The 20,455-nt window shown below is 39.6% G+C and overlaps 1 protein-coding gene across 3 annotated transcripts in view; it reads right to left on the minus strand.

The window, feature by feature from the left end:
• Positions 1-20,046, minus strand: part of PRPS2 (phosphoribosyl pyrophosphate synthetase 2) — a 26,952-nt gene extending 6,906 nt beyond the window's left edge. Inside the window, exons 1-6 of one of the 3 annotated variants that reach the window (XM_054654652.2) lie at positions 19,809-20,003; positions 10,246-10,429; positions 7,621-7,641; positions 4,866-4,964; positions 3,698-3,822; positions 1,708-1,881 (exon numbers count right to left, since the gene is read on the minus strand). In XM_054654652.2, the coding sequence (XP_054510627.1) occupies positions 1,708-1,881; positions 3,698-3,822; positions 4,866-4,964; positions 7,621-7,641; positions 10,246-10,429; positions 19,809-19,930 (725 nt within the window). In that variant the 5' untranslated portion in view covers positions 19,931-20,003. Of the gene's footprint in view, positions 1-1,707; positions 1,882-3,301; positions 3,436-3,697; positions 3,823-4,865; positions 4,965-7,620; positions 7,642-10,245; positions 10,430-19,808 lie in introns of those variants that run through there. The other 2 variants (XM_054654653.2, XM_077173129.1) reach the window with 2 other exon arrangements.
• Between the last annotated feature and the right edge of the window lie 409 nt (positions 20,047-20,455).

Raw genomic sequence — 20,455 nt, forward strand, 5'->3', positions numbered from 1 at the left:
TTAGTGAACATTGCAGATACATTGAAGGTGATTGACAGTTTTAGAATTTTGTCTCTAGAAATGTACTGTAGGAAAAGGAGTACTTCTTTCAAAACAGGAAAGAAATAAAGGTTTTTGACAGGAATTAACTTCTTCTATGCACAAGAGTATTAAAAAGATGTTGGCTAGGCAATTTGTGATTTTGATCTGCAAAGGGCACAGCCTAAAAGAATACTTTGAGGTATGATGCAGATTAGAATGCAGATAGCAAACAACTACACAACATCTCTGCAAAATTTCATCAAATTTCCATGAAAAATTAAAGACACACAAGACTATATGTGAGTTTTTGACATCCTTCATGTAGGTACAAATAGCAAGTCTGCAACTAAAGACTGTAAACTTGTGAGATTAACTTTACTTCAAACCACCAAGAACAATGTCTAACTCACTTTTTGCTTTCATACCATTTCCCACAGCATTCCCCTGTGGAAATCTGTATCTCGTAGCTTGGACAGGTATACTTTTCACTGGGTAAAAAACTGGTTGGATGGCTGGGCCAGAAAGTGGTAGTGAATTGAGTTATTTCCAGCTGGCAGCCAGTCACTTGTGGGGTTCCCCTAGGGCCAAACCCATTTGACATCATCAGGGGTCTGCACAAGCAGAGTGGGGACACCCTCAGTAAGGTTTGCGGGTAGCACCAAGTTGGGTGGGAGCATTGATCTGCCTGAGGGCAGGAAGGCTCTGCAGAGGGATCTGGGCAAGCTGGATCAATGGGCTGAGGCCATTTGTATGAGGTTCAATAAGGCCAAGTCCTAGGTCTGCACTTTGCTCACAACAACCCCATGAAGTGCAACAGGCTCAGGGAAGAGAGGCTGAAAAGCTGTCTGGTGGAAAAGGACCTGGGGTGCTGCTTGAGAACCAGATTAACACAAGCCAGCCTTACTGCTAACCTGAAAAGTACCAGCATAAGGGCACCTGGAAAATCATAAATAATCCTTTCTACTCAGCTAGAGCCTTAGTACCACTGCTAGAGCCTTAGTTAGGATAGTGAGTCTACATTCACAAGCTCCTCTTCAAGAAGCAGAACAGCTGGAAGGAATCCAGAGGGTGTCACAATTGAGCAGAAGTTTACAAACCTTCTGGAAAGACTGAACAAACTCAAGTTACTCAAGTCAAGAGGGAAATGAGAACTCTTCAACCAACTTTCAGACAGAAGACAGGAAAACTTATGCTCACCTCCCCATATGAAAGTAGTTTTATGCTTGTACAGATGTACAGTGAAAAGTAATATTACATTTGCATTGGACACTATGGTGAAAATACTTTGCAGTGTAAAATCCAGTAAAGCTTTGTTAAAGATTGCCTAAGGAGAGTGGAAAGGCTCCACGATGAGGTTGAAGGAGGGAATGATTTTTGAGCTGTTGGCTCCTGCCTTGGAACTGTAAAGTGCACTTGAAAGGCCCAAGCCCTTCTCAAGTTATAAAATTTTATTTATTCTGTGCTTTTCCTAGGTACAGATCATATATTTCCGTAAATATTTTCTCAATTTCATGTTCTAAAGAAGGACACTGCTGAACCACAGAACTGTGACCCTATCAATTCAAGGGTCAGAATGACTTCATACTAGAGAGGTCAGGTTGGGTTATAGGCTTTGAGGACAACTGTATCCATCAGCTGTGCTGTGAGTGAGAACACTGCAGTGAGACAGATCATAATAACACTTACTTGTCTGCTGCATGACATATTGTGCCACATGTGTCAGCCATATCATCAACAAGGATTGCCACTCTGTCTTTCACATCACCAACCAAGACCATTCGGTCCACTTCATTTGCCTTCTTTCTTTCCTTATGAATGAGAGCAAATTCCACATTCAGTCTGTCAGCAATTGAAGTAACCCTAAGTTACAGGAAGAAATATACCACGTTTAGAAAATCATTAAAAAAAAAAAAAACAGTCATACAAATGTTTTTGTCACAAAACACAGTTTTTGTCTCCTGGCTTTCAAATTACCACAGCAAAAGCTTTTGCAAGGAATGAGACAGGTAGAAGCAATCTTAATTCATTGCTAATTATGAACCAGAGTGTCTTAAGCTATACCCCAAAAATCGGTTTTTTAATTGAGTTGACTCTGGTTTTCTGATATCAAAGCCAGTGCCTGGCTTTGAAAACATTTCAGCTATTCACAAGCTTTTATTAAGCTGCTGCAATACCAGTCACACTAGGTAATTTAAAGTAGGGGGAAGTAAATTCTAAGCCTACGGGAATGTGCACTTTAACACTCTAACTGGAAAATACCATTGCAGTGTTTGAAACCAAGCCAAAGGGGAAAAAAACCCAAACAAGTTAATAGTGATTAATAATTCTTTTCACAGTACTTGACTAGTAATCAAGTAGCTTACTTCATTAATAATTCCCTTAGCATACATCTGCTTGACAAAGGTCTTTTAAAACTCTTCAGGGTGACCTCTGGTGGCCAAACATCTAATAATGAACTTCACTTGTTACAGACTTCTGATTGCCTTTTTCCAGTTTGTTTTTTTACTATCTATACTAAATACAGTGAGAGTGAACTTCGAAAAATAAACTTCTATCATTAATTTGATAATGCAAAAATATTTGGTAGGGGGAAAAGTGCTGTCTTTTGACTTGAATTCTAAGCAAAGATTGTATTTTGCATTAAAAACAAAACCAACATAAAACCAAATGCAAAAATAACTGTATCCTGATAGGAACAAAGAAATTTAACTAAGTGATCTTTTAGAATTCTTTCTATGTTCTTCACATCCTTAATTTGATTAATCTAAAAAACAAAAACCAACTAGGAGTTCCAAATCATTACAAGATGAATGCTCACAACTTAATTGAAGACTCAAGGACTTCAATTAAAATCAAATTATGACAGTTTTTCACACTTTTCCCCATACTAAATTTGAGACATTTAAACTGCTATGGGCTTACAGGAGTCTTACTTCATTTGTCTTTGTTCCCTCTGCAGCAGCAGCATGAGCAATAAAACCTGAGAATAAGCATTTTGCCTCAATAGCATGCTTTATGACCTCACCAGCCAGCCTGCTTCTGAGCTTTAGCATTGGTTTATGCTCAATCAATACCAAATAAAACAGAGTCTGCTAAATGAGTAACACATGCTGTGAATGAAGAAAGCCTCCAATTAACTAAGTTTTCTATTTTTACCCTTTGCCACTCAAACTTTCATTCCCTTTTTCTAGTATTTATAGTGCAAAACTGGGGGTCAGCAGGTTTACATCTGGAATGCAATAATGTAAAGAAAAAAGAAATGAGTCAAGCAAGCTCTTACCTAAATGCCAGCAGGTAGAGTGGGAATAGGCCATATGCCTTGACAGAGAAGGGAAGCTTAGGCAATTCCAGAGCGAAGCAGGAAGAGGTGCAGCAACTTGGCTAAAGAAGCAAGCAGCAGGGAAAATCTCTTCCCTCTGGTGGAGGGATTCAGGTAATGAGGCCATATCCAGGGAGAGAGAAAAATATCTTCTTTAGAGTATAGAAAGCTCCTGAATGTTTTTAAGCATGAACAGCATTGGAAGAAGTAGTTGTTCTGTTTCTACAATGCAGTTGGATTCATCAGTGATGTACCCTTTATCTTGCATAATTCATAGAGGAATATAGAAGACTAGACAAACAAGATCATTAATCACTAACTATATGTAAAACTAATTGGTTTAGGCTTGTATAGTACCTTTTTGCACCACCTGCATCAGGTGAGACTATGATACAGTTTCTCCACTCGGGAATGTTCTCTTTAATCCACTGCAGGACTGCAGGTTCTGCATACAGGTTATCTACTGGAATGTCAAAGAAACCCTAGTCCAAAAGAGAAAGAGTTTAATGAATATGTGTTTGTATCTCACCTGGAACAAAGACAAAGGGAAAGAATCAAGCCTTTGCCTATCATGAATGGCAGAACTTCATTAGTATTTTACACTGATTCAATTCTGCTTTTGATACTACTGTCAAATGCTGCTGAAGTCAAATAAACATTAAGGTCTTGAAAAATATCACCCAAGAGGAATGAAAAAGGAAACAGGTGTTCTCAATAGATATAAAAATCAGGAAAGATGATCACCTTCAGGCACTCAAGTAAATTCATGCTAGTGAAAAGCTCTCAAAACATCCAGTGAATAGTACTCAACTTCCATAAATTTCAACTGCCTGACAGTAACAGCAGTATTTCAACATGGGGAGGACTCAAACCAAAATGGAATCTAGGTACAGGTTGTAAAAACAAGAAATCTGGTTTAGACCTTTTTATTTATGTGACAGCCATCTAGCATAATAAGAAATTCTGATTAAATGGAGCGCCAGAATGGAAAGATTTGGTGTTTTCTGTAAAAAAGAAGTTCTCTTAAAACAAGGCACACATGAGAATGACAAATTATGTCTGCTCTGTGTCTGAGGCAAAGGTTTTGTGATTTGTTGGATTCATCAGTAAGCCAGATAAGGGTTGCCAGGCTCCATCTCCACTTCTTTTAAGAAAATATTACACCCTTGGCTGTAACAACAAAACTCTACCTAGGGCAACACTGTAATCTCTCACAGGGCTAAGATTAAGAGAATTTGCCCCAAGCCAGTATATTTTATATTCTGGAAGCTCTTACATTAGACTTGGCAAATTCTACCAAAGCTCCAATGCACAACTATTTGAAGTAAGTGAAAAATCACCCCATAAAATTGAGACTGGTCTCTTTCTAAAATGGAGTTTCATTAGACACAGGTAGCAAGACTTTCTCTGAACCCTCACAGTTCTGTACATAGCCTTTCAAAATAATGACCAAAGCCACAGAGAATTACTATCAGCTTGTCACATTAATTCAGTAGAGCTTCTAGGACAGCAGGTAAGAACCAACCTGGATCTGAGAAGCATGCAAGTCCATGGTGATGATGTGGTCAGCCCCTGCCACTGACAGCATATTGGCAACAAGTTTTGCAGAGATTGGTGCACGGCTCTGAGAAATAAAGCACAAACATTTACATTTAAAAAATATTTTGACTAGATGCAAGGAATCAGAAGATTAGCTATTTTTCTTGCTTTTTTCCTTTACAATATTTGGAATCTAGATATGGAAAGCTTCAGAATTTTAGTCAAACCAGCCTGTCAATCTTGTTACTAGGGTTTTGAAACTCAGTAAAGCATTTAGGAAGATCTAAATCAGCTTGCACAGTCTGCCTAATAATGCTTTGTATTAAAGAGATAAAACTTGGGATATAGTTTTCCAATTCTTCTACTTAAAAGTTTCAGATAACTTCACTTCTCTACTCCACAGAAACACTCAATTCTATCTTGTGCTAAGAAACCTTGCAAAATTCGAAGATGGAAGGCAAAATGGACCCAACTTTTGAGAACACTGCTTTAAAACAATATTAGTATCAAGCCTTTCTTCATAACACAGTAAAGCTTGTAGCAGATCCTTGTTGGCAGGGGTCTTTTACCCTGATTTTTTTTTAATTTTTATTTATGTTTAATTCCTGGATGCAATTAGGAGTCTAGAACTGCCAAAAGGCACAGGGGAGGATGAAGAAATCCTAAGTAGAAAGAATGAAAGAAGAATAAAAATCTTATTAGCAAAGTTAATGCCAATGTCAAGAGGTTTTTAAAAGCATCAAGGATGCAGAACAACAAACAAGCAAAAAAAAAAGTAAACTCTGACTGGAAGTTACCTCACTTCTTTTTAGCTACTCCAAAGCTTTTTCATTTTTTTAAACTCTGTAAAAACCTGTGTTTCCCTAGACCGTTTTCTCTGCACTAAACAAAACCTCCTGCTTTCTTTTGCTAATCTTTAAATAAGGCTAATAGCTGGCAATAACATTAGCATGAAGGCAGAACTGCAAGTCAGAGCTCCCATCTCAATATCAGACTGCTTTCTGCTGGCACAGTATTCTCTCCTGCTACATCTCTTTATCAAACAGCCTCATTTCACCTCCCAGGAACTTCCTCTCCTTCCAGCCCACAATTACAGAGTACCTCTGCTTTCCTTCCATTGATGCTCAAGGGCATAAGTGACAATGAGCTGAATCACTGGCAATTTAGCCTGGATGCTTGTCCATCTGTGTCCTATCAGGAAGCCAATATTTTCATCAAAACTGTTCCTAGTTTAGGTGGACACTGGGTATTTCTCTGTTTTAACCTGCAGATTGACAACACACTTCCAGAATAGAAACTGAGATACTGCAGTCTTGTTTTATGGCCAGATCAAGTTTATCACCATAATTACTGAAATTCTTCATTTTGGAAACCACCCCTTTTGGGTGTTGTGTTTCACAGAACATCACCACCATTTTGTCAGGGTAAGACACACAGAAAGCAGATGCAACAGCCAGCACTTCTCTAGATCTCTGCAATTCAGATGCATATCACTTTCAGAACTGAGTTCATCATCATTACTGCTTCAGCACAGTTGATTTTCCACTTCCTGAGAACAACTGCTCTTCATTTAAGTTCAGTTCTGTAAGTTGTCCAAAGCTTTCTGGATATTTCTATTATTAGTAGCAGATTTTTGTTCATGCCATTTGAATTCCTGATCACTTCATCACTTCAGCTCATTTTAGCACCTGACATTTTTAAGCTGGACTTCAAAATACTCTCAAATCTCTGTCAACATCTAACAAAAAAAATTAGTATCTACTCTTTTCATTCTGTTGCAGTGTTCTCTCACCAGCTCTTTCCAAAACTCTAGTTTAAAGCTGGACTAACAGGTAAATCTGAAATGAGAGGTTTGCTCTCCTGCTTGTACTATCCTATCTTTCCAGGCTAGACACGTCCCTTCATGGGAACCTCATTCAACCTGACCTCATTATTCAGAAACTTGGATGATAAAGGTGAATGAGAACTCATGATTTTCCTTATAACATAGTTTGTAAGGTTCCCTTCTGATGAGAGAGGTGAAAACCCAGATTCACAGTATTCATTGCTCAATTCTTTGATGTAATTTTAGATTATTTTCAGAATTATTAGTGTGAAATGCAGCATTAGATTATTTACAGAAACGAAATTGTTAAAAAAATCACTTGAATTACCAGTGGCAGGAGGAATCCACAAAGCTAATATAAACAACACCACAAGAGTAACTGTGCAAAGGACACATAGCTGAAAGTAAAAGTTGTCCATTAAGATCAAAGCTCTGTTGCCTTTAAGCATCTTAGTACATTGTCTTGCTCAATATTCATCACATGCACACTGAACAGAAAAAAAAAAAAAAAAAAAAAAAAAAAGAAAGGAAATCAAAGAAAGCCCAAAGATTTATAACTGGAACTTTCACTTCCAAGAAAGCCAGTTGTGAAGTGTATGGATACTGAATGTTCACTAATGCATTACCCAAATTTATAATCTCAAAAATTAGAGATTTGCTTTGAAGCCTCAGAAATTGACAGCCATTATCTTGAATATCCAAATAATTTTTAAACTAAATCTAGGGGTTTTCTTGTATCAATTATTCCACAGGATTACTGTCATGGCCTAGGTGAAACACAACTGAAATCAAGAAGTGAAACTGAAAATGTTCCTAGTTATACATAATGTAACCCAGTAAGTTTCACCCTTTAAGGCCATATTAATGGAAATGCGTAGTGTTAGATTAAAAAAAAAAATAAATAAATTATACCTACCCAACGCTCCACGGACCCCTTCTACAAATCAAAAAAACAAAGTTACGTGAGCTGTAGAACACCAAACTCATCTGTCACTACTTCTAACTTATCTCAAAGGCATCTCTACAGCATCCTACATAAATGTTTCCTGCCCACAGCTTGGAAGGTTGGCATAATAGGAGGATGCATAAATGCAGTTATAGTCAAAGCACAGAAACATCTGAGCTATTTTTAAGTTTACCTAGCTTGTGCATCAGAAATATTCTAGTTTAGGGCAGCACTTGACTGAATCTAAATTAATTTACTGACTTTTTTATCATTCTCAGTAAGCCTTTGTTTTTGGGGTTTTTTTTATCTGTTTGTCATTTAAAGATAGTTCCGGTTTAGTGCTAAAATTTTCAGAGTAGATTAAATTGCTCAGACTAAGATTTTTACTACAAGGCCCTTTCCTTACATGAATAAATGAAGAGCACTTTCATTGTTCTCAGAAATCATAACTGCACCAGAGGTATGACAAATACATGCTTATTTTAAGCAGCAAGGACTCAGTCTATTTAGTTCATAACAATTTAAAGCCACTAACTTAAATTCAAACTAGAAAACAACATCCATGTACTGAAGATTATACTGCTTCAATTCAAAGTCAAGCAAACTACAGCAACGTCTTCCACCATAGAAGAAAATCTGTGTGTGATCATAGGAAGAAAATGGCTGGCACTTTACTGACACTTCAGGCAGCACACAAAGCTTGTGCACTCATGATGGGTCAAAGACCAAGTGATCTGATGCAAGCAGGAGGGAAGATGTCCCTGTCAATAAGCTGCCCAATGTTGACAGCTGCATTATAGCTTATTTTGCAACACAGAGGTCAACTACCAAGGTTAATTTCCAAAGATGGCAAACATTTTCTCAATTGCAAAACAGAGGGGGAAAAAAGCCCCCACAAACAACTACAACAAAAAATATATGCCTACAATTGTGGAACTCAGTGACACACAGAGAACAGTCTGGAAAAAAAATCTCAAAATCTCTATTAATCAAAATCACTTTCCAATGCATTTCTGAAATACAAAATGCTCCTGGATGGCGTGCACTGTGCCACCACACTGGGGAGTTAAAATGTCTCTGGAAGTCTGCCACATGAAATTTGGATACCCTTGACACAACAATTTAGATGCATGGAAATTTTGGAATATACTCATACTTTTCCCACACCAAGAACTTAGAGGATGGTACAGCAGAACTTCCCAATATGAAGTGGGAAATTAAAACATTGTGAGATGCTTTCCCTTCTTAGCACCAAAATGCTCATTGATAGCCTTTCAAGGTCTTTTGATATAAAGTATTTCAGCCCTTCTGATCAAGGGAAAGCATCATCCACTACAAAACAGAGCAAAAATGAAGCACCAAGAGATGTAGGCATAGAATAGGTTCTTACATTTTAATCCCTGAATTCCATTTTTGGAAGTATAGCCAGCAGACTTTCATTGTAGTAGTATGGTACTACAGAGCCTGCACCTAAAGAACTAATATACCAGAAAATAATTTTTTTACTTTTGTTCTTAGGTATCTAGGCTGACTATTACATATTTTGTAATAACGGCTATTATTTTTAGCTTCTCCATTACTTCAGTCCTGTTAGGTTTTTAATCTAAAAGAATATAAAAATCAACAGAAGGTTTGCAGAATGGTTTGATGCCCAACGTGAAAAAGAGGGGGCAGTCCATTTATAAGAAGTAAAGGAGAGAGACAATTTTCCAAAAACACAACCATTGCAATCCAATCTTTAAAGCCAAATTCACATTTCTTATTACTTCTTTTCAAGTGAGCTTAGGTAAAAGTAACCATTCATATAACCTCTAAAGGGTCTTTTTTGTACATATAGTAGAGATAAAGTCCAGTTTTCTCTTTTTTAAAATCAGTCTCACTTCCCACAGAGGGTTTGTTACTGTGTTACCAACCGGGCTGAACTGATATATTCATCAGTTATGACACCAAATTCAGGAAAAGGGCAATAAAATCAGTAAAGCATTTATAGGGTTTCCATACAATTTCTTGTCTTCGTAAATAAAAAAAAATATTACAGATATAAATTTTTTAAAATCTGTCTGGCAGCATAAAATAATGTTTTTGTTAATTTCTGTTATGTATTGTGGATTTTATCAGTTCCTTCCATTTTGCTCTGTTTAACCATCTAGGAAAAAACCTACCCAACATAATTGTTACAGCACTTTGAATTCAGTATTTAATTCCATGCAAATTAAAATGCTTAAAAGGTGTTCTCTCCACATTAATAGGGATTTAAAAACAAAAAAAAAACTTTGAAAAAGCAGGATAAACAATCCCATAAAATGCAGTTTGCTAGCAAAGTCCTCTGCAATAGACCACACACATAGAATATATCTATATTTGCAAACTGAAGGCATGCCAATTATCAATGCACAAGCAAAAAAACTAATTTATTGTCTTGCTCCATCCATTGTGGATAAACTAATTGAATATTTTACCAAGAGAAAAGGGGGGGGGGGGGGGGGGAAATCAAATCTTTCAAATCACTTAAATGTTTATGAAAATTGTTAATCTCCAAAAATTTCAAGTGAGCAAAGTGAATAGAAGCCTTCCAAAATGACAATTCTTACCTACCTTGTCTTTCTTATCTTGCCTGGCATATGGAAAACATGGAATTACAGCAGTCACTCTGGAGGATGATGCAATCTTGCAAGCATTGATCATGATGAGCAGTTCCATTAAGTTATCATTTATTTCTCCACAGCCACTCTGGATAATATACACATCTTCCCCTCTCACACTTTCACCAATCTCTACACTGAAAGAGCAGGAGATGATCATTTCAACACTTGAAGTACTGGAAAGGCATTACTAAAAAATTTTTAAAAAACCCAAAACAGCTGTGTTTTAACAAACTACCACAGGTCTTCTGTAAACTTCCCATTTAGAGTAGGATGATTTTTACAGCAATTTCCATAAGAGCCTGCTTGACAATTTAAATATAAGCCAGTATGGTCTTCATCAGGTCAGCACCAACCAACAGCTATAAAATCTACACCATGATGTTCAAGTAAAGTGTTTTTAAAAGACAAAAATCTTACAGAAAAGCTAAGAAGGGTGCTAATCAACAGCTTGCCACAGCTCAACTCTCATTTTGTGTCAGTTCTATTTCCTCTGACTGTGCTTACGTGCATTGGTTCCTTATGTGAGTATCTAAGTTTTTTTGTTCTTCCACAGATTTCAAGACAAATCCTGGGATCAATCACTGCTCACACCACAGAATTCAAAAATTAAATTGAACTTAAACAGGAAAAATAAAACAAAACTGTTGAATGCGTAATCCTTTCTCAATTCTAGATCCAAGCAAAAGACACCTACTGCTGAACCACACTAACTTTTCACACCTGTTACTCCAAAACTTACACATAAATATAACAGAAAAACCTTTGTTTTTCCCTAAATCCATGTACTATGTACACAAAACATACAGACTTCCTAAATAATTAAGTGATCAGACCGTGCAAATCCATGCTCTACTATGTTAGTCTCAGTTATTAAATGCTGGAATATATTGAACCCTTATTTAAAAGGTTGTATCTGTACCCAAGACACAAATAAGCTGAAGTTTCTGATTGGAAACCATCCAAATGGCCCAGATGTGGGTAGAATAATTTCTCTAATGGGTCCCTCAATGCTGAGGCTTGCTCTAGTCAAACATAGTCCAACAAGTTTTGTTTATCAGCTCTCAGGGTGCTATGTAAGACTCATGAGCTTTCTGCAGAAAGGAATTTACTGCTTTTAAACATCTTAATGATAAACACACATTTGATTTATCACTATCAAGATAGTTGAGTACATGCTCTCAGCTGCCCTATTTGAGTTCTCTGCAGCCTCAAACTATCCAAAGATCCTGTATTAATTTTTCTCCTTAACTGATTACATTTTTTTCCTAAGAATGCTACAAGCAGGATTCCTTAAGGTCAAAAGAAAGCAAATCATCAAACATCAGGTCTCTGGAAGGACAGAGGTGGTCAGGGGCACCATCATCTGCAGATATATCAGGAAACCTTTCTGAGGCTTTCATTATTCCACAAAGACAACAATTTTGTGACTAAAAAATTGTATTTCCCTCTCTAAGTTTTTGATCAATGGAATGAGGCCATTCAGAGAATTGTGTTTTGATTTAAATATTTTCTTTGTTTCCCTTTTTGAAGCTGGACAAGTTTTGGTCAACACAACATTTTTCCAGCAAGATACTAAATGTGATACATGATTAGAAAAAACTAGCCAGGCTTAAGTAGGAGCCCTCCTGAACACAAACCCAGCTCCATGTGAGGAATCTACTCACAAGCTTACAGATGTAGCTGCAATCATTATTATAGCTTTGTGGTTATCATGAGGGCTTTAAAAAATTCTAATTGCACCCTGACTCAGCAGTTACACAGACCTGCTTTATAATGAGTCTTGTCTCGTACCACACCTTTGGAATATGCCCAAAGAAAAATTATTTTATTACTTAAGAAAAAAAAGGAACAGGTAATTTAACAGTCTAACATTACATACTAGGAAAAACATTGGCTGAGTGACAAAAGTATATGATCTTAGTGTTCACTATATGCTGAAAGAACACTTGGAGTTGTTTTACTCTTTTTAAAAACTGTCACTTCTATGCACATCATTAAAAAAAATAACAGTTTTCAGAAGGTCAAGGAATATACTCTCAGATAAATATAGGTCTGGTTAATACTATGTTATTTTTCCATTGTCACTAATTGTATTTTTTTCTTATGATCTTGGGCTACCAATAAACATCAACTTGTAAACAACTTAGAAAACAAAACACGGAACTTCTTTCTCTCTTCGGGCATTTGAAAAAGAAGTGTAGCTATGTTTTTAAGGCTAGAATGACATACTTGTCACATAGAAATGTGAGTAGTCACATTTCCCAGTCAACAAGACAGAGCTGTACAACAGATCAGTATCTCTTATTATCTACTGTCTCAAAGATTGAGAGGTATTGTGTGGACTCAACCAACAGATACACACAGAGCTGCCTATTTTACCTTCCCCAAGCCAGAGAGTAAAAGATAACCAGTCATTGTGTTGCAAGTGTTCCATCAGATACAGCCTGTACTAACCACACTGGTGGGGGTTTGGGTGGAGGGGTTTTTTTGTTTTGTTTTGTTTATTTTTTTGGAGTTTTTTTTTTTAACTAGAGGAAGGGCAGGGAATTGGCAATTAGGATTTGTTTTGGTTTGTAGGTTTTTTTTGCCCCATCCTTTCTTTTTTTTTTCAAATTCAGGCAACCAATAAAAGACTATAAACTACAGAATCAGGTATTTGAATGTTGTATTTCAAGTATTTATTAGACAACACTAAGCTAACTGCAGTCAAACTCTGTGACAGTTATCTTACTAACATTGCTACTAAATTCCCCCATCTATATCATGACCTTATTAACTGTTTATGAGGTTATTTAAACAATTTCACATAGTCAGGACACAGAGGAAGGACACAAAAACAAGCTCTTGCCTCAAGATTACAAGCTCTGTTTGTTTTATGCAATTTAATCAAATTCACCTATTTGGTAACAGTTTAAATAAATTTCTGTTCAAGAAGAGTCAACAGAACCTGCACATTAAAAGCCCTGACACCACACAATTGTGTTTAAAAGGGAAATTTACAAAATCAATAGCAAACAAAAGTAATGAACTCTGAGCCAGATGCTTGGCATCCAGAAACACAAGCTGGGAAAGATACACATAAGATAGGACATGATGAATACCAAGTTTAAGTGTTGGTATCTGCCTTCAACTTGCAAAGGCTTATTTGAGTGCTCCATTTAACAAGTAGAAACTTGGACACACTAACAACCATGAATTAAGGATACAGCATAAAACCCACTTAGGTTACAAACATATTTCAATGGCTGAAGCATCCATTAAGCAAAAATCAGAATCAGGAGTAATCACAGATTGAGATCCTTTTGAGCTAGATTTATAGAGCAGTCCCAACTGAACTTAGTGATGGGAATTACAAATTTGTATGTTCTAACTAAAAACCAAGCAGCTGTGGGGAAACAGGGGATTAAGTATGTAGGGCCAGACTACAAAGGTTAATAATGTAAATACATAGCTAAGATGTTCAAATCATACACTTAAAAGGGCTCTATGTATTTTTAAAAATAATTACAGCAGTTTAAGTTTCTAGCCATGCTTATAAAAAGTAAGATTTCTCAAAAAAAATAGATGCTAAAAAAGTAGATGTGTACTTCAGGCCCTTCCAACACCCAGAGAAGAAGCCAAAAATGAAGGTCTAGAGTCCTCATACAGTGTGCAAATGAATCAATATCTCAAAAGTGATCAAACAAATCCACATGCTGAGTTTGCAACTCATTGAAACCCAGCCAATGGCAAGCACTGAGCAGCAGGGTGCGTTTGACCTCTTACCTCGGGGAACACATTTCCCAGAGTAAAGTCTTTCAACCCAAGAGTTTCAACTTACTGGGCAAATATTTCATCTGATGTGATGTTACATCATAACCTGAATACCAGCAAAGCCCAAAGCAAGAAAGAAACTATAAAAATGCCAGAGCTGGTTTTAAGGCTACAGGGATGCCAGATCTCCTGGCACCCATGGTGTCCCCTCAGCTCTAGGCTTTTCCACAGTTCCAAGACAGCCCTCTGCTACATCTCCATTAACAGCTGCCCAGTTCTGATGCAGAGCACTGGTGTGGTAAACACCAGAAGATAGGAAATATCTTGTTACCCTCCACTCTGGCATACAGCCTGCCACTGCAAGAGGATAACACCTTTTCTTGAGCAAGTTCTGGGTTTAACAACATGCAGCCCAAAACTACCCTCAAACATTTGGAAACAGAAGTCTAACAAGTCTGAACATGAGCAAAAACTCTTCAAAGGCTGAGTACTAAACTCTGCACCTCAGGACACCTGGGACTGTCAGCCATTATCCACACATATTGGAGGGGGGTTTGTTTGGCTTGCCTTTGTTTTATTTTTCTTGGGGGGGTGGGCTGGGGGAGGTGGTGTTGTGGGTTTGTGGTTGTTTTTTTTTTTTTCTTGTTTTGTTTGAGTTTTTTTTGGGGGGGAGGTTGTTTTTTAATTTCAAGTATTTAGCATCTACACAAAGTTAAAAGTGCACCGCATATGGCAAGGTCAAATAAGTGGAAGTCTCAAACCAAAAACTTTAAAGGATTTGGGTCCTTTTCCAATTCAGAGAAATGAACAGTGCAATAAATGGCCATATTTGCTGTGTCTTCAATTCCCTATACAAACAAAACTGTTGTTGCTTTAACACATACAGTGCACAGTCCAGAAACAATTTTTACCTTCTCCAGCCAAGCTGGTAAAATCTATTTCTCCAGCCTCCTCTAGCTCATGACAGTGTAAGCAAGCTGGGAGAGAGGGAAACAGCTGTCCCCACTGAGAGAGGCAGACCACAACCAGCCCAGCTGGGAATCACCTGCTCAGCATCTGGGCACTATGAAGAAACACTTCACATCCCCATGTGTCCCTAGTCCCTCCTGCCTTCAGCTGTTCTAACACCAGTTTGTGACCTGAGCTTCCTCATCCCATGGGCAGGGATCTGCAAATACCAAAGCATCTCCTCAGGGAGGGTGATACAGCTCATGGCTTCATGGCTCCACACCAGCTGAGCCCAAAAGAGCCAGGTTACATGAGATGCAGTAGAGTTAAGGCTCATCTGAGACAATGCTGATGGGGGATTAAGAAGGAAGTCTTAAAGCCAGGTGACAATTTGTAAATCTCTAGGACATAAGTTTCTAGGTTTGCTCTTTTTTTTTTTCAGTTACTTTCTTCATGGAACAAAGTGATTTCATTTTGCCACTTTGTGTGAAATACAAACTCAAATCCATCCTGGATTCTCCAGGGAAGCATCAGCTACTTTTTCCTAACTTCCAAGATCACATTTCAGCCCATGAAATCAAGTTTCATTTACTCACAAAAAAATGGCTCTCATATCAACAGCACAGCTTTTCCCATAAAGCAGCCAATGTCCCTTTGTAGTCATTCCATATTTCCTTCTGCAAAAGCTAAATTAGATTCACTTTAATTTGATATTTCTGAAACAGTCCAACTTCAGCAGTTGAATAAGGCTGTGGGTAGGAAGCCTTCAAATTCACATGTGCCAGGCAGGACTTCAATTCCTTTCCTCTTGGATTAAGAAAATCTACAAGACTCACTTCAGCCAGTGAATCTGACAGCAAGAAGCCAGGAATCTCACAGGAATGGGTGGCAGCACTAACCATCTTCCACTAGGAAAAATGTGTGCAAAAGAATGCCATCTGAGAGTAGTTTCTCCATTTTGAGAATAACAAGTATATCAAGGGCAGAGTTAAAATAAATAGTCTTCAGAGAAGGAAGAATACCCTACCCTGAAAGAAAATAAAATTATTTACAAAGTAATACATTTCATAATATTTTTTCAATTGACTCACCAAAAATGTCCTCACTGGGATTAATTGTATATTAAAAATATCCTCATTGGGGTTTAATTGTACAGCAATTCTAATTAAATGCCACCTCAGTGTATTTGAAGACAATTTTGCAAAAGGCTTCAGAATGTTTAATATCTGTATGTATCTGCTACGTGTCAGTCAAACAGTTTCATGATGCTGAGGCTACAACAGCCCTCCCTGTTTAAGGACTTCTATTCTTCTTTCTTCAGCCTCAAAACTGCTGATGACAGTTGGTTTGTGGGGTTTGAAGAAGATAAACTAAGCCCCCACTGCAGTCCTTATCATTTTGCCAGATAAATAAGGAGGTGCCACCAAAGCTCCTTCCATGCCACTGTGGCTGGCACTTAACTGACACACACCAGAGTTATCATCCACAACCAGAGCTTAGTGAGGAGCTCTGGTGCTGCATTTGGTAGGGCTGCCTCACTTTAGTAGCCAGCTGAAGGAAAACATTTCCATACAGTTTAAAGGGAAGGAAGAAAAAAATGGGGCAGTGATTGAGTCTGGCAGCAATTTCCCCACTTTCTCAGCAAAGGCTTTACATTTACCAGCCACAGAACCTGAAAGAATATTGATTGCCTAAATCAGAAGATGATTGTGATATTGTTGCTAGATAGACCAGTCTCTGTACAGATAAAAATGAGGAGCCTTTCCTATTTTAAATGTTCTGGAGCTGTAAACATACAGGCACTGGCTGTTTAACCACAGTGCTTGTCAGTGGTGGTCTTATCCCTGGCTAACCTCAGCATCAGTTTCTCAAACCCACTTACAGCTGCTGAGAACTGGGACTGAAACCTAAAGCCTGTTTCACTTGAAATATAATGCAAAATATTTAATAACTCTTCCCTCCACTCTATTCTGCTAGCCAGACTAATTACAACTCTCAAGTGAAAGGCTTCCAGCTAGGACCTTTTGCACAGATTTAAGCCTGGGGCTGCACACAGTTGTCAATTTATGCACCATTTATATTTAAGAAAATGCAGCAAGTAGCAAAACAGAGTTTTGAACAAAAGGTAAATCTTCTCTGCAACTTGCTAACTTAACAGATCTGACAAAACAAGAGTTTGACCCTCAGGCTCAGGCTTATCTGTTTGCATGGGGGATTGCTGGAGTGCCACTGGAAGGTTTAAGGTTCTTTGAGCTTTTTAACTATCAGGTTTTAGTATTCTGCAATACTGCAAGAGTATTTCATCATGCCAATACACTTGTCTATAAATTTAAAAATGGAAGAAAAATTTTTAAAAGTACTGCACCGGAGTCACTGTATATAGGAAGAAGTCATTTTTTGCTTATATACACACACAGTTTAACAGTATAGAAAGACTGAAAATCCAGATCCCTCAGCAAGGAGCCCCTCTGCATAAGTATCAACTTTACCTGTAGTTTAATTTCAAATACATTGTTGAGGAATTCTCTTACTATTATTACTGGGGATTTTTTTATTGAGAACATTAGTCTAGAAAACTGGAAAGTCAACATCCTGAAGTTAGTTGCTAAGAATATTGAAAAAATTACTTGAAATAATACGTAGTGGACACAACTTTACTTGCTGAAGGGGAAACAGGAAATTCAGATTAGACTCAAAAGAAGTTGTAAAACAAAACAGAAAAACAACTAAAATCCAAACACTTAAAGGTTTAAAATATTAAGCCATTTTAATTGAGGGAATAAAATAAATAAAAAAAGATAATGTCAGCATTGCCATGTTGCAACAGAAACAACTAGAAATAATGTTTCTAATAAATACATTCTGCATATGTGTACATCACTACTTGCCTAAAAACATGAACTGGCGCTACCAGATTAGCCAAACCACTGAGATACTGCAGTCACCACTGCCTTCTTTTTAATGGTAGAGAGAATATTCCATACCTGGAAAAATAGGTGTATCCTAAAGCCCAGAATTTAATTAACTTATCTTATAAAATAAATATGCAAATTGAGATAAATTTCCACCTTGAATGAAATCTAAATCAATTTAGTTCTGCTGTTTGCTGTTTAAAGCACAGATTAAGATAAGTGTCTCTGGAGAAGAAACATTAAAAAAAATTAGACAAGTTAGCAAGGAATTCATGCAACCAAATACACAAGTTAAGTTTTATCATGCAGAAAGGAGATCAAAGAGCAATAAAGTGAGTATGGGGCTGGAAAGAATTGAGAGAAGATTTAAGCTTTCATTTAATCAGGAATGAATAGAAGAGTTAGAGTGTGCAAACATTAGATTGCATAAACACCAATGGAAGAGGGTTTATAGTAATGCCAGTGAGCATAACTAGAACAAGAGCAACTACACTGAGAATGCAAAAATGTAGACAGAAAAGGACAAGCTTTGTGAGAGCAATTTTAGAACACATCATGATAATCTTTCAAAGGAAGCAATGAAAACATGCTTTTTCAGGAGATTCAGAACAAGAACAGATGAAAATAAACACACAAGAACCTCAGAGACTAGCCAGCTATTTACATCAGGAACTTGTGTTTCAGAATCAGCTGGCACCCTAGACTCACATACCTATACAGAGGAGCAGTTGCAGTCTTACCAGCTCATGGGGTGAACATACCACTGTCACCTCAATTTAAAATTCTTCATTAAAACTGAGCAAATTAAATAGGTGGATCATAAAGCTAAGATAACACACTAGAAAAGAGAGGCAATACTGATAGAAAAAGCCCTGGCAAACACATTCCCAGACTCCAGGTGAGCAAGCTGTCCTCATGGTTTCACACAGGATTTTTTGCACTGTTACCAGTTACTTTTGGTGTTTGGCTGGCTGGGAATCTGGAATGACTGCACTTTGAGGAGTAAGCCAAGGCCATCACAACAACCTGTATCACTCTCACGCATGACCATCAGTCTTGGACTAGGGAGTGGAGCCCTACAGGAGCTGTAATGGATCCACCACACACACACCTGGCTGCTAATGCAAAATAAAGACCAGTTGCAACAAATTCTGCAAGTGTAATTTGACTTAGATGCTTTTAAAAATCTAATCCAGCATCCTGTTTTCATATCTGCCTGTATGCAGATATAGGTAGGTAAGTAGGGAAGACCTACTTAAAAAACTGCACGGCATACCGTAGTTCATAGGATTTTTTTTATCTCTCGGTAGATAAAGTTCATCAGCTGCACAGTTAATTATCTGCGAGCGGCAGGATGCGCCTGACATCGCAGACGGGCTGCCTGTGCAAACACCATTCCCACCGCACAGGAGGGAGGATGCTCCTCACCCGGCCAGGGCCGTGCTAGCCCTCCTCCAGCCCAGGAGCTCCCGACGGGAGCGCTCCCGAGCCGGGCACAAGCCCTGAGCAGGGACACCTGCGGTGCGGTGCTTGTGCAGGCGGGGGAAGGGAGGGGGCACAACCAGGAGCGAGTCCCGGCTGGGACAGCCCGCACCGCGCCGGGCGGGACACACGGCCCGCCCCGGGCTCCCGCGGCTGCACCTGCACCGAGCCGTCCGTACGCGGGTCCCGCACCGGCACAGCCGCCCTGGCAGGACCCGCCGCCAGCCCGGGGTGACAGCGGGGCGGGTGACAGCGGAGCGGGCCCCGCCGCCAGCCCCGATGACAGCGGGGAGGGTGACAGCGGAGCGGGCCCCGCCGCCTCAGCCGCCGGGCGCGGGGGTGTGTCCGGGGTGCGCCCGTGACGCCGGCGGGGCGTGGGAACGGGAGGCGCGGCGAGCGCCGGGGCCGGGGCACGCACCTGGTCTCCTGGTTGCTGAACTTCTTGGTGACCACCTTGCCCAGCTCCAGCCCGAGCCGGTCCGCCACCCGCTGGGACAGGTCGTGGTGGGAGCTGCCGCTGAAGAGCACAATGTTCGGCATGGCGGGGGCGAGCGCGGCGGGCGGGCGGGCGGGCGAGGTCGGGGCTGCGGCGAGAGCGGCAGAGGAGCGCGGGCAGCGCGGTGCGGGGTCAAATAGCGGCGGTGCGGGCCCGCCCCGCCGCCCGGAGCGGGAGGGACCGGGGCGGGGCGAGCCGGGGGCGCCGAGGGACACAGGTGTGGCCGGCCGCCCTTCGCGGCCACGGGGTGGCGGTCGGGGGGGTGGCTGCCACCGCCTCCTCCTCCTCCTCCTCCTCCCCCTCCCCGTGCGAGCCCGGTGCGGTCCGTGCCCCCCAGCCGCCGCTGGAGCAGCGTTCGGCCGGGCCGCTCCTCAGGCGGGCAGCGCTCTGCCCGCGCGTCGCTCCCGCGCCTGGAGAGAGGCACGAAAGGAAGATCCTCACGGGGGCTCGGCTGCCTACGGGATATGTGGTTCCGATGACACCGGCACCTAAAAAAAGCCGAATACGGCTATAGCTAGGTTGATGTGGGGTTAGAGATCTTACTGGTTTTACTTAGCAGAGCTGTCCCT

The sequence above is a fragment of the Agelaius phoeniceus genome, chromosome 2 (assembly GCF_051311805.1).
Source record: "Agelaius phoeniceus isolate bAgePho1 chromosome 2, bAgePho1.hap1, whole genome shotgun sequence".
Taxonomy (NCBI): Eukaryota; Metazoa; Chordata; class Aves; order Passeriformes; family Icteridae; genus Agelaius; species Agelaius phoeniceus.